General features: G+C 32.7%; 3 protein-coding genes across 9 annotated transcripts; 2 read left to right on the top strand and 1 right to left on the bottom strand.

The window, feature by feature from the left end:
* Positions 1-65: 65 nt before the first annotated feature.
* Positions 66-4,725, bottom strand: TpnC25D (Troponin C at 25D). 2 transcript variants are annotated; one of them, XM_086915634.1, is made up of 3 exons: positions 4,526-4,725; positions 308-728; positions 66-233 (listed from the first exon to the last, which is right to left on the bottom strand). In XM_086915634.1, the coding sequence occupies exons 2-3, from the start codon at positions 699-701 to the stop codon at positions 205-207; spliced, it is 423 nt and encodes a 140-aa protein (XP_086771760.1). In that variant the 5' UTR covers positions 702-728; positions 4,526-4,725; the 3' UTR covers positions 66-204. The 2 variants fall into 2 exon arrangements, with proteins under 2 accessions (XP_086771760.1, XP_086771759.1); XM_086915633.1 differs by lacking the exon at positions 4,526-4,725 and adding an exon at positions 901-2,317.
* Positions 4,521-11,185, top strand: Zdhhc8 (zinc finger DHHC-type containing 8). The gene is made up of 9 exons (XM_012483971.3): positions 4,521-4,663; positions 4,789-4,910; positions 4,987-5,144; positions 5,216-5,388; positions 5,610-5,804; positions 5,897-6,041; positions 6,608-6,822; positions 6,907-7,080; positions 8,855-11,185. The coding sequence occupies exons 1-9, from the start codon at positions 4,572-4,574 to the stop codon at positions 9,546-9,548; spliced, it is 1,968 nt and encodes a 655-aa protein (XP_012339425.1). The 5' UTR covers positions 4,521-4,571; the 3' UTR covers positions 9,549-11,185.
* A 395-nt stretch (positions 11,186-11,580) lies between these two features.
* LOC100871217 (uncharacterized) lies at positions 11,581-14,409 on the top strand. Of its 6 annotated transcripts, none has more exons than XM_086915629.1 (7): positions 12,052-12,130; positions 12,499-12,563; positions 12,789-12,834; positions 12,929-13,057; positions 13,145-13,453; positions 13,533-13,780; positions 13,866-14,409. In XM_086915629.1, exons 3-7 carry the CDS (start codon positions 12,830-12,832, stop codon positions 14,153-14,155), a joined length of 981 nt encoding a protein of 326 aa, XP_086771755.1. In that variant the 5' UTR covers positions 12,052-12,130; positions 12,499-12,563; positions 12,789-12,829; the 3' UTR covers positions 14,156-14,409. The 6 variants fall into 6 exon arrangements, with proteins under 6 accessions (XP_012339458.1, XP_086771755.1, XP_012339457.1 ...); XM_086915628.1 differs by having other exon boundaries at positions 12,066-12,130; positions 12,690-12,834; XM_086915630.1 differs by having other exon boundaries at positions 12,067-12,175.
* The last annotated feature ends 136 nt before the right edge of the window (positions 14,410-14,545 follow it).

Here is a 14,545-nt window from a genome sequence, read left to right on the forward strand (position 1 = left end):
ATATACGCTGTATAACAGAACTTTCAAGTCTGGGGGATTTCAAATAACGATAAGAAGTGGAAGGATTTTGTGTATTATATATTTTATTAAACAAATTTCTTTCAAATAGGATCACTAGTATCAACATCAAAAAAAAAAAAAATATTAAAATATTATTTTAAAATGTACTGTCTTCGACGTCGCTCTGCCAAATTATTTCACCATTTATTCCCCAGTCATCATCTCCATGAATTCTATGAGAATTAGAATAAAAATTATACCAGCTTTAATAAAAGCTCGTGAAACCAGGCCTGGTCTACGCACGTACCGTCAAAATCAACAGTGCCGGAACCGTCGGTGTCGATTTCAGCAATTATCCCGTCCAAATCCGCGCTGGTAAGTTTATCATCGAGGGCGGCAAGTATCTCCTTCAACGTGGCCGTCGTTATATATCCGTTCCCTTCGCGATCGTACAAACGGAACGCCTCTTTCAATTCCTCTTGCATCGCTTCGGCATCCTCCTCCTCCAAGAATCGGCCAGCGATTCTGCAGAATCCGTCGAAGTTTACCTTACCGGTCCCTTCCGGATCGTTCTCCGAGATCAAGGCGTTCAAATCGGAATCGTCGAACAATTGGCCCATCGTGTTCAATATCGTTGAAATTTTCAACGTGTCGATGAAACCGCTCTTCGTCGTATCGAACATTTGAAACGCTTTTCGCATCACGGCCACTTTTTGATCGTCTTCCTCCTGCAAATATACGCACGATTATGTATATATATATATATATACGATTATCGATTTTGAATTTATTTTCAAGCCACAATTATTCATCGTATATACACATAGTGCGTTCTTTCCCACTTTTACGAAAGAAAATGATCACCGCATCGAGAGAAACTTGGATGGAGACGAGGCTTACCATGGTGACGGATACTTCGCACGGCGGACGACGGATACCTGAAGTGCCGCGGCTTTTCCGTCCCGGTATAAAGACATCCACAGCGTCTGGTAAACCAGCTAGAAAACCGGTGGGCGCAAAAATAGAGCGACGCGACGAAAAATGAAATATGTTATAAGTGGGTCCCTCCGTAATGTCGGAAGGCCGGCGCTAAATCAAACGGATCGAGATTCGAATTTGCACGATCACCTGTACGGTTTTCATTCGTGGCGGTTTACCGGATTATTTTCACACACGGTTTGCAGCCGCGATCGATGAATTTCGGTCGAATCTTGGAGGAAAGAATGATGTTGGAAAGTATAATATCAGTGGCCATTCATAAAACTCTCTTTGAGAATGGAAATCACAGGATTTATTTTTATTCAATTAGAAACGTATCTGTTACGCGAGTGTAAAAATAAAATTGGGGAAAAATTATTTTTGGTAGAACGGAGGGATTTTTTAATTATTTGGATAAGCGGGATAATATTCGAGATAACGAAATCAATAATGATTTGTTTTTTATTATTATCACTTCGTATTCCATGATTTTGTTATGTAAAATCATTTCACCGATATCATTATCGCGGTCATTCAATTCAATTGGCCAGCGTCATCCAACGGCGATTATTTAAATATAATCCTCCTCTAGAATATCTCTATCTGTCTTCGCGCAAATAGTTATAATTCCTTCGCGATAACGAAACGGATCGACATGCAATTTTCAGACACTGTCGCTGTTCTTACATTAGATACTGCCTACGCATTGCAAACCATTACAACACCAACTTCTACCTGGCTTGCTGTACAGCGAAAATATAACGAATCCTGGGACTCTTTCAAGATGATTCATCGGCGATTTTTTTTAAGCATTTTTCGAACTCGAAAAAAATATAGAGACCATTTTCTCGTCGAACACGGATAGAAACTGGTTGGGAACAACTGTTCCGCGGTTATTATTCTTCTCAAACATCGTAAACATTCCAAAATTGCCGGTACTAAAACCACTCCGTCTAAACAAATCGTTCTAATGCATCGGTAATGATGTAAATAGCGAAGAAAGATTAGTTCCAAGCCTCTGCTAAAATAATATTCCACTTCTTTCCTTCTAATTTGCAAGAAAGATGTCTCTGAAATTTGACTTTCCAATCGTTAAATGAAATCAAAGGTGATAGTATTCGATCGATAAAATTTGAGGTTATATTACAAAATGAATGGTAAATTCATTGTTTTCGACTTATGGATAATTACGTAATAATTATTTTATCCCGGAGAATTTTATGATTTCCATCATTTCATTTTCACAAAAGTGGAACAACAATTTGAAATTGAGAATGACAGTTTGAGACAGAACGGAGAGAAATTGTTATCCTCGAAGAATATATAATCTGGTGGTTATAAATAATATCGGGTGATCAATTAGCCGTGATAGGCACGCGTATACAAGATTTTCGGTTTGGATGACAGTAGGAATGTAAAATATTTGTACTAGTTTTCATTCAATCGTTTTAAAATGGTTGGAGGGGCACGTATGAAGATCAGCCAACAGATACGTTATATGTAAATTTGTCTCGTTAGAAATATTTTCGGTGCCAGAGCATCATCGTCACCATCATCGTCGTGGTTGCCGTGGTTATAGATAACATTCACCACGCGCTACTCTCATCAATGCTCACCGAGGAGTGACAGAACGGCGTTTCGAGCGTGCAAAAGCAATTACGTTTGGGTGCCAAGTTCTGAAAATCATCGTTGGCAAAAGGCCGGTAGTCGGAAACCGACTCGTTAAAGAGGCATGCGGATACCGCCCTCGGTGATCCACCATCTCAAAATTACCTCTTAAGAAAAATAAATTCCCCTAATAATAACATCTCTTCCATTTTTACTCGTGGCGTAGATCAACCTCTATTTGAAATTATTACATAAAATATTACATAAAATATTTCAATATAGCGTATCAATATGTTGAACCATCATTGCGGATCATTTCGGTCTCAAAGTTTAAAGTTTATCTCAGGATTATCGATTTTTTTATCGTTGTTGGATTTCTGAAAGAATAATAGTGCGATAGAGATTGCAAAAAATAATAAACAAAAAATAGACTATTTTATGTATTATTATGCATTGATTATATTGATTATATTGTTGTTGAATTGATTGAATTTATTTTATTACATTTTATATTTGGATTAATTATATTTTTAAAAGGGAATCTATGAAATAATTTGAAATTTATTTGAAAATAACGAAGAATTCTTATATAGAGAAGAAGAGTCTCAGTATGAAGAAAACAAAAATAATTAAAGAAAATGAAACAAAAATTTTGAATTGAATTAAAAAAATACAAATTTATTTTGAATTTCACACCTGTTATAAATAATTATTACGTAGGATACGTGTTGATTTATAGCTAAATTTAATATGTATAAATATTCTTTTATATACAACACATAATTTTATTCTAATTTTCAAATGCACAAAAACATAAATGATATAAATATTATTAGTAATATATTCTTAATTTAGTTCTAAAAATATATTATACAAATATGATATATCATTGTTTGATTGATTAAATGATAATGCAAATTAGTAAAATTCGATTGTATCGAATTTATCAGATGAAAATATATATGAAACACCTTATTGATTTGAAATAATTTCTATTGATGAAATTCCTTTCTTTAATTTATAATTTGCCATCTGGTTGGCCTCTTGCCATATTTCCTAATATAGCATCATCGCAACGTTTCTTCTACATCAGTTTTTTTATTGGTTATTCTGAATTTTAAACTAATTTTTTCATGTTTGTATATGTTATTGTTATAGAAAATAGCAGAAAATTATAAGCTGGTCCTTCGATATAATCAGCTATTCGATTTTTTTATACGATTTTTGTGATTATACAAACTTTAATTGCATATTATTCTTTCTAAAAGAAATGAAAAATGTAATGCATTCAATCATTCTACAATTTAAAATTTAGTTTGTAAAATAAAATTATACTTATTTCTAACACAAATCATTATATTTATCAAATAAAAAAATAAAAGAAATAACTGAGAAGAATTTGAATCATTTGATTCAAGAGTCACTTTCATCACTTGAATAAAGAAAGATCGCGTCGGTAAAGAAGTTTTTTGTAAAAACTATTAATACTTTCTGTCGATAAACACAAAATTCGAAATTGCAAGAGTTTGGAAGTATCGCATGCAACGATATTGTTAAGCATCATTAAACTATGAGTGCAATTTTATAAGAAAGGAAAATTATGAAAGCGAACCACAAGGTCCCGGTGGATCGTATTGTGGAACACTCGTGTTACAGAGGGCACGGCTCACTATCTGTGCACAATATATGTACATAATATATATGTATGTCAGCAAGGTAGTGTGTTCGCGGATCGTGTATGCAGAAGCGCTTAAATATTAATCACATTACGGATGTTTTTGCTGAAGTGACGCGCGAGTAATAGACAGAACAATTATCAAGATGCCACGGATGTATAGGCATAGTGGAAATGGAAATCCGTGCTAAATACGGATCGCACAACTTGCAAATAAGTAGCGCCGATGGACGCGGCCATGTTTTCTGGTAGCAGAAATCTTACCCATTAATAATTCGTTAATTGTCGACCACGAAGTGGAGTGTACAGAATGCCGAAATGCGATGTGAAGACAAGGTATCTACCAGCTACGTTTGCCTGGACAGCTCTACTCAGCACTACGACACTCTTCTTCTGTTTTCCGTAAGTTTCGCACACATGTCTGTCTTCTCGTGAGTGGTTGCAATGTTTGCGCTCCTGTTTTCATTTTCAAGATTGTGCCAATTTATCAAAATATGTGTTCGTCATATATTTTTTGGATCTTATAGATGCCAATATTACGTGTTTCGATGGGGAACATGGGTACCTGCTCTTCAAGGAGTCATTACCTTTTTTGTTTTGGCAAATTTTACACTAGCAACATTTATGGATCCAGGTGTTATTCCAAAAGGTATGTTCATACATAAAATCAAAGAATCATCAAATAAACTTGTGCTAGTTGCTGAAAAAGTTTTTATTTTTTTAAGCACCTCCTGACGAGGATAGAGAAGATGATTTCCATGCTCCATTATATAAAAATGTAGAAATCAATGGTATTACAGTTCGCATGAAATGGTGTGTCACATGCAAATTCTATAGACCTCCACGTTGTTCACATTGTAGTGTGTGTAATCATTGTATTGAGGTATGTATTGAGGTAAATATATTTTGAATGATTATTTTTTTTAAGTCTAATTCTTTTTTTTATATTTTCAGACATTTGATCATCACTGCCCATGGGTAAACAACTGTATTGGCAGGAGGAATTATAGATTCTTTTTTTTCTTCCTCCTGTCACTTAGTTTTCATATGCTCAGTATATTTGGACTTTGCCTATATTTTGTATTGGAACGTAAACAACAATTAGGTGAAGTGGACACTATTGTTGCGTATCCTTTTTTCCTGAATTGATATTTGCAATCATATTGCAAAATAATATAATTTATTTAACATAAAATTTAATATATCGAATGCTTGGCCATCATTCATTTAAGCTGCAAATATTATGAATGATTCATACAACATTTAATATCTTGAATGGTATATATTTTTGTTATGATATTTATAATCTTACATCTTATAATATAAAATATCCTTAAATATAAAATAGACTTGTACTCATGGGAGTGGTTATACTTTTATTCATTCCAATTTTTGGATTGACTGGTTTTCATGTAGTACTTGTTTCTCGAGGACGTACAACAAATGAACAGGTAACGGGTAAATTTAATGGAGGCTACAATCCTTTTTCTCATGGTTGCTTACACAATTGCTGTTATACGCAATTTGGACCACAATATCCCAGGTAATATTAATATATGTAAATATATAATATAATGTTAATCATAATTTAAATTTAAATATAACAAAAATAATTATGAATTTATATCATTTCAGTTTGATTAAGCCTGAAAAATATTCAGGAAAACGGCGTGGAGTTTCTACATCTGAGATATCGACTATAGGAAGTGAGAACCAGGTAAAAACCTACATGGATAGCAGCAATGGTGTTAGAAATGCCAGTTCAAATGCTTACAATAAGGTAAGAGCTAGTGCAACTTTGCTTAACACTTCTGATACTACATACAAGAAGATTTTTACAAGTATAAATAGCTCTTCCTTTCTAGCATGTGATTTTAACGCTTTTTTGATGTTTGACGAGTTGTATGTAGTTTTATTATAGATACATAATTCACTTTGCTTTACTTAATCTTTCAGGTTCGTGCTATACTATTCTTTTCCGCGCTTCGAAGCTTCAATAAGTTATACATTGCAAATTGTAGATGTAGTGCGTATCTTAACATGTTTAAAAAGACGATTGCACGATTTTTAAAGTTTTAAACATTTATTCGTTAATTCCGAGTTTCTTTCTTTAGAGTTCAAGCATTTCAAGCGACGATTCTTCCTCTCAGTAATATCTTATTTACAACGTTGGAAAGATGCAGTTATTTTCTGTTCAGTTCCCTGTTCCTTACCCATCCTGGTTGAACGTCTATATTTCTAAGAAATGTGCGTTATTATTGTACAAAAGCGTGCTATAATAATTTAGTAAGATACATTAATTTTTTATTATAATGGAGACAGCATCAATTTGATTATTGTTTCCAGTTGTCTCCTGGACGAGACGGATCAGATACAGACATGGAACCTACTGCGTCACAGTCTGCGGATTGTGAACCTACGCCGCCAGTACAAAGACATGGTTCTAAAAGCAATTTCTTCCTGCCGCCTGTGGAGAATAGTGAATCTCCCAGGCATCCTCCACCATCGCAACATCGCCATCCAATGCATCACACTAGAGGCAGCCCTCATCCGAGGCCAAGGTAAAATAAAAAATGACAGCAAATGATATATCGTTTGCTAATTTTTTTTCTAATATACGTAAGGTATATTATCAATACCTATAGGGGAATGAATGGCTCCCGAAGCCATACGCCCGATCCATTATCGCCAGAAGCAAGTGGGTCACCAGCTACAGCTTCTCAAAGAAGCCAAGGTCAGGGGGGTGCTAGTCCAACAACACAACGGATTAAAGCTATTGGAGTACCAACTCCACTTGCCATTTCCAGTCCAATTCGCAGGTATACTATGCTTATCTATTATTTTCAAATAGAATAATTATAAATCCAAATTAAATCTATTTCGAAAGAAAGAAAAATATGTGCAAATATATATCGTATGTAATACAATCTTTTATGATATAAATATAACTTAATATTTGTTTTATTCCGTGGATACATAAAGTATTTTTGGAGTATTCAACTTTTAGATGAATATTTTTCTTTTTTTTTTTTTTTTTTTTTTCTTAATTTATGTCGCGGCGTTTTCACATTGCACAAAAATTTATTTTAAATTAATTTATCTCGTTGTAGAGAATAAGAGGGAAGCGCCACATTTAGTAATAGTTTACATTGCATTTCTTGAGCACGCTACCAATATAAATCGAACAATCTCCTTTTTCAATGTCCTGTTTGCTACCTCTCAATATGATGTGAAGCCTGTTTACTTCAAATCCCTATCCTTCACTATGAACACCTCACTCTTGCTCTTATTCTTTCTTCCTTTATTCTCTCACCTTTTTGTCAGTATTCTCACCTTCTGAATGACGAAGGAACGTGAAAGAAAAGAAATGTTGCGCGTTGTAGATCACAATAATATCGTAGAGAATTAGTTTCTCTGCATGTACATTATTACAAGATATATGGTATATAGATAAGTTTGTGTCCCACTGCAGGGGGTGGTAACTGCAAGGAGCTGCTTTCTACCATCATGTTGCGACCTACTGCAGGTAAACACGAACTTCATCCTACGAGGACATATCGTAGTTTAAAGTTATGCTTTCTTGCGTATATTCCTTACATATATATCTTTCTTTATATATACATATAATATTATTATTATTATTCTCATTATATTAATATATATGTATATATATATGTATATTTAAGAAAAACGCATACTTCAGTCTAAATGTACATGTGTCTCACTAATTTTATCCGCTTTAAATATTCTATTATCTCAAATAATATATAAACAATATATATAATATTATTAATATTTATATAAAAATTGATAGGTACAAGAAAAATATAATGAATATTTTTATTTAGAAAATAATAAAAAAAAATCTAAAATTTTCATTTTTGTTTATTCTATTATTTTTAAGAAATGTTTAATGCATATAATTATTTTGAATATAAATGAAAATATTATTCATTTTTAAACTGTTCAGAATTTTATCAACAATTATAAAGTTATCAATATAATATCCTATACAAAAAACAATATATGTGAAATATGAAATATGAAGAATAATTATAGAGAACAGATATAATACTCTAATATTCAAAATTTATTATTTCATAAATTTATTTGTAAAAAATTAGACATTTTTATTTGAGAAAATAAAATTGATTTGTAAATTTTTTATGTATCTTATCTTTAAAAGAATTATTATTATACATTTTTTATGCAACTATATAATCTCACACGTAAATAATGTTTATTTGAAGTAATAGAGATATTTAAGATAGATCGAATTAGTGAAACATCTTGTGTACAAATATCAATATAGATGTATCAGTTATCAACACGCAAGTAAATGTCCACACATGTATATCCTAGATTCGCTACGTTTTACTTTTTCTTGGATAGATGCTAATTTTTATAATAGGAATGATGCGCTGTTCTCTCTCTTTCCTCTATGTCTCGCCAGAGCCGTATTTGTATGGCTACAATGCTCAGCACTCGCATATTCATCTTGGTTCACTGTATTATTGTGCATTTGTCAAGTATTCAATTATCAAGCACGAAAATTATAAGCACAGAGGTCAAAATATTTTATCTCTGTTACAGATCAAATCCAGGTACACCGACGCAGGTTCGTCGGCCAGATTTTATAGGAGTAAACGACGCACCAACTTATTATGATGTACAGCAAGGAAATAATACTGGTATTGGTGCTGCTAGTGGTGCTGTCGTAACTGGTTACAGTCCGCAGCGGCGTTTCTTATCAGAAAGTGAGCTTGTTCGTCAAGGTACGGATCATTCGTACTCAAGAACTAATAATACTGTCGACAATATTCGAGAATTAGCGGGTTCACCTCAACGTGGTGTCTATATGTGGAAAGATAATTCTCCAGGCAGCTATCCTGTTCCAAGTGGAACGACAAATGCAACGACACATCAGTCGCCCTCGCAAAGACCTCCGCCATCATACGATTATTACCGTTCTAATCCAACAAGTCCTACGCAACAATTATACGCTAATGCTCCTAGAGCGGCGTATCATCCTGCAATGAGGGGTGGAGTACCAGTCTTCCCACCACATCAATCGCCACAAGTGAAGCGAAAAGCCACAATGGCAACGCCAACCACTCCAACCTCGAGCGATACTCGACGTAGACCAATGTCTTTTGTTAGAGCTTTGGAAATGACGGATTCTATGGAGATGGTATCAGCGCCTAATGATAACAGATCACAACGGCCCACAACTCCAACACCTGATCGCGCTAGTGTTTACGATATGAACTATGAGATATCTGTATAGCCCACCTTTACGGTCTCCGCACCATCCTGTAGTTGGACGGAGATTGTACAAGAATTACCGTCATTGCGCGTCTCCTGTTCCAAAGAGGAAAGAATATACGCCGCTTACGAGATATCCGTCTGAATCTTCGTATCGAAGCAGCTAAACAGTCTACGTCAAATGATATTAGGTCGGGATATTATAAAACTTTTCCGGCCCAAATGTTAATTCATATTTATCATACTCTACATTCACCGAAATAATGTGGAACAAGGCCAATTATTTTCCTAAGGGAACAAAGACGTTAAACGCAGTCATCATTCATCCATGTTATTAGTGATACCCTCAGTGTACAATGCGTATCATGAACGATGTTAAAATATATTCAGTGAAATGATAATCGATAGACAAAAATTTCCTGGCAAAAAAATGAGCATTGGTATTTATGATTTTCATTGTAATTTACAATGAAAAACACATTAAGTTCCATATTTCGTGTTGAACTCAAAGGAACATCAAATCGATAAAAATATTAAGTTCAACGTCGAGTCTATCGTAACATAAGACTGTTGTGTCACGTTATTAGCAAAATTTGTTGGTTTAATTATTGTTTAAAAAGTATTCGATTTAATATGTATATGAGATAAAAATGTGTTTATTTATCCATAAGAAGCGCTTGGATCGATGATAATTGAAAAAAATCAAGTCACAAAACCGTCAACGAAGTAACAATTTCGAACATTTAGTAATAATTGCTAAGTAACAATAATTGCTAATGATCAAGTTTTGTTTCGTTTAACAACATATACAATTATATTTTTTAGTATAAAGTATAAAATCAGTTTAGATTTTTATACCGTGACGATATGACTCAATTCTAAAAATTAAATATCAATTAATTTTTCGTTCCTTTTGTTTTTCTTCTATACTTATCAAAATATATGATTAGACAAATAACAAAAAATATAGGAATTATTTTTGCGTACATTTCTAAACTCCATTTTTACCTACAATCGTGTTCGTTTTTTGTTTCGTACAATAAATCATACAAATGAAAGTAGAGCGACGAACGGGATAAAAATCGAATCTGTTAGTATAATGTCCTATCTTTATTGATGCAAGAAGAGTTCGTGTCCAGTTAACAAAACGTTACTTAATCGATTTAAGTCATTATCGGGATAGAATAACAAATTCTGTGTAAAATAATCGTGTAAAATGAAATGTGTAGCAAATTTTTAATATACATATTTAACAATATTTATACGTAAATAATAAAACAAATATAAGACTTTAATAATTAATAATTTCATTTGTTTGTTATAAATGATGATTTTATCGATGTGACCACTAATATGATCAATTAATTTTTATGAAATAAAAAAAAAAGAAAAATAATTAAAAAGAATATATGAAAGAAAATTGTGTGAATGCTAAAAGGAAAAGCATGGATGGACGAATGGATGTATACCAGAAGAATATTTAAAATATTTAGACGAGAAAGCAAATGGCATGTTTCAAATGTTTACAATGATGGATGATTTAAGTACTCGATAATAGAATAAAAAAAAATACTAAACATGAATACTGGATTTTGTTAACAAGAATAAGGAGAATACAATTTTGTAATATATATATTGCATAAATTTATTATATATCTACTGCTATTGTTAAGTTTGTAATATATCCCGCTTTTAAAAAAATTGCATGTCGATTTCTGTATTATGTATTTGTATGCGAGACCAACATTACCAATTATGCAGGCTTAATGAATAATTGCGAGCTGTATATTCGTAAGGTAATCGTGAAATATTGCGTGCCCAGTTACCTTGCGATAAATTGATAATCGATTATTGTCAAATAGCACATATCGTTCAGCTAAAAGGCTTATCAAACATCGAATATTTCCAAACTAAAAGGACATTTTTTCAATATCTGATATTCTTGATAACCAGAAACATGGATATACAACAGATTATTAGAAATATTTCTTCCAATGTTGGCGCTACTGATAAAACGCGATTTACTTATTTCTTATTTTTTTTTCGAATTATATATATTTTTATTTTTCTTTACAATGAGCTGTGCCAAAACAAATAAACATACGTACGATTTTCCATATTTCACTCTGATTACGTAGTATTTATATAAAAAGCACTTTAAAAAAAAGTAAATAAAAATAAACGAAGAATCGGTACAACGTTAAAACGGATTGCTTTAGGGGATTATGTGTAAGGTGTGACGAATGTTTAGTATTTATAATTTGGTGTACTTGTACATAAATATTAAACTCGTTATTATCACTTAAATGTACATACATATACATTTCGGTACTTACGTATCGCTGCAGCAATCTACAAAAATAAAACTCATGAAATATAAGCTGATTGTACTCTGATTATACTAAAAAATCTTTCTTTTAATTTTTTATTAGATTGATATATCTTTAATATAAAAGATTAAATATGGAATTCTATTAAGATACAAATTTGAAAAGCGCGGTACATTATAAAGTGTTCATAAAGAAGATTATAAATAGCCTTTTAAATTTATGAATGGTGATTGAAATCTACACGTGGATGCAAGTTACAAAATGTTAAAAATAGGTAACTTTAATCATTTTTTTAGTTCCAAAAAATCATGTTTTTGAAGTAAGTAAAGTTTATTGATTATAAAATGTATAGTTTGCATGCATATTTTTAGTTTAAGTATACGAATATATATGAGTATACAAGTAAAATATAAACTAAAAATTATTTTTCAAACAATAAGAAAAGCTTATAATTATTTTATGATTTTAAAATAATTGAATAATTTTTATATTTGTCGTTATGTTTATTTTGATACAATATAATTATAATGTAAAAAATAATATTAAAACAAAAAATAGTCGAGTAGTTTATCTTGCGATTACTTTAATATCTTTTAAAATGGACGTTTTATGGTATGGTCAGATTTTCATAGGTTTGTGTAGGATTTTCAGGTGATATGGTCGCAACCCGGCGGGAATAACGACACCAGCGCCGCGTTATTTTATTGGTAATTTTGTGTATAGTTCATAAACTTTGTATATTATTCCATTATGATTCGTTGATAAAATAAAGTTCTTAATTGTTGGTGTCATATATTGTTTGCACGCAATATCGTTTAATACGTAATTAACAGTGAGAACGCGTTCTGTGAAAAGGCGACGATCTTTTAGCGGCACCGTCCGCCATTATTGGCGTTTGCACGGCGTTCAACAAAGTTTTCTGTCGTTTATAGGAACGAAACCACGCCTATAACCTGAAGATTTATACCATACTATGATGTAAGTAATGTGTATTATTTTTTAATTGTTTTGGTCTTGTTTTTCTCATTGAATTGTAACCTCGTTATTACCGGGTGTTTTCATGTGAACATAGGGCACGCAGTCGTAAAGATAGTACGGGTAAAAGCGACACCGAAGTCACTGATAAAGAAAATAAGAGGGAAAGAGGTAGAGAAAGAGATAGAAAAAAGCGGGCTGGCTCTACATCTAGTAGTGGCAGTAGGTAAGAAAATTAATATCTTTTTCGTAATACCAAAAATTAAAGGAAAAATTATATCTACATTTTGCTTCTATTATTCATATATTACAGTTCTTCAGATAGTAGCTCAGGATCATCATCTACAAGTAGTGGAAGTAGTTCCAGATCAAGCTCTACATCTAGTACTACTTCTACTAGTTCAGCAAGTTCTTCTGGAAGCTCTAGAGACAGAGGAAGAAAACGAAGTAGAAGCAAAAGTGTTGATGCTTCACGTAGACATGATAATAAAGAAAAAGAAAGAGAAAAAGAAAGAGAAAGAGAAAGAGATAGAGACAGGGACAGAGATAGAGATAGAGAAAAAGATAAAAAGAAGAGTAGTAATTCTGTGATTGATAAACCAAAACCTAAAGGACGCTCTAGGTAAAAAATATTAATCAAATGACATGAACAATAGTTCCATTTGTAATTTTTTTTTTATTTCATTTGATTTTTCATATAGATCACCTTCACCACGTAGAAAACGTAGGGAAAGATCACCAATTCCTAGACCAACAAAAATACATATTGGACATCTAACCCGTAATGTTACTAAGGAACACATTATGGAAATTTTTTCTACATATGGTCAGATAAAAATGGTCGATTTTGCAATGGATAAGCTTCATCCAAATCAAGGGCGAGGGTTTGCCTATGTGGAATTTGAAACAGCAGACGAAGCTGAAAATGCAATGAAACATATGGATGGTGGTAAATATAAAATTTCGAAACTCTTTTCACTTATTGTCTTAACAGATATCGACGTCATTTAACAATTATTTTACGATATCTACAGGACAGATAGATGGCCAAGAAATTACTGCTGCCCCAGTATTATTACCAAAACCACGACCATTACCGATGCGGAGAATGTCACCTTTAATGGGAAGAAGAGCGCCCCCACGATGGGGTGGTGGTGGTAGAAATACTCCTCCTCGTTATCGTAGACGTTCACCACCAATTAATCGTCGTAGAAGCCCACGGCCACCAAGACGTAGACCAAGAACTCGATCGCGAAGTCCCCCAAATAATCCACGACATCGGCATCGTCGCTACACGAGATCAAGTTCAAGCAGTTCTCGATAGCAACTTTTTTTGTACATATAAAATAAGAACTGAATTTGACCAAACTCAGTTCATCCTGGTTGGTCGTCTTAATATATTAAGCAATTTTTACCGATTCATTCGATCATATTGACAGGGAAGTGTATGCACTCAAAAATTTAATACACTTGTTCACAACGGTGTTTGTGACAATTCACATTTTTGTCGATGATTGAAACACCGTTCGTGATCTGCAAGTTCTGCTTTTGAAATATATCAATTTCACACGTGATAAATATATTGCTATTAATTGGTACCTGAAGGCTGATGACCCCGGATGAAAAATATGTATTCTTAAACATTGTCACATGATCGTATTAAATATAAGGCATGAAGACTTCAGAAGAAATATTATTTACCAATAAGTACGTA

Source organism: Apis florea, unplaced genomic scaffold (assembly GCF_048593485.1).
Source record: "Apis florea isolate Af1SG1 unplaced genomic scaffold, ASM4859348v1 contig_3793_pilon, whole genome shotgun sequence".
Taxonomy (NCBI): domain Eukaryota; kingdom Metazoa; phylum Arthropoda; class Insecta; order Hymenoptera; family Apidae; genus Apis; species Apis florea.

Bases quoted from the DNA above. Each gene is read 5' to 3' on its own strand.
- TpnC25D (XM_086915633.1), bottom strand. The intron at 234-307 runs GTACGTGCGTAG...TAATTCTCATAG, and splicing joins CGGCACTGTTGATTTTGACG to AATTCATGGAGATGATGACT.
- Zdhhc8 (XM_012483971.3), top strand. From the start codon at position 4,572: ATGCCGAAATGCGATGTGAAGACAAGGTATCTACCAGCTACGTTTGCC. The intron at 4,911-4,986 runs GTATGTTCATAC...TATTTTTTTAAG, and splicing joins TCCAGGTGTTATTCCAAAAG to CACCTCCTGACGAGGATAGA. The intron at 5,145-5,215 runs GTATGTATTGAG...TTATATTTTCAG, and splicing joins TGTGTAATCATTGTATTGAG to ACATTTGATCATCACTGCCC.
- LOC100871217 (XM_012484004.3), top strand. The intron at 13,454-13,532 runs GTAAAAAATATT...TTTTTCATATAG, and splicing joins AAACCTAAAGGACGCTCTAG to ATCACCTTCACCACGTAGAA. The intron at 13,781-13,865 runs GTAAATATAAAA...CGATATCTACAG, and splicing joins AATGAAACATATGGATGGTG to GACAGATAGATGGCCAAGAA.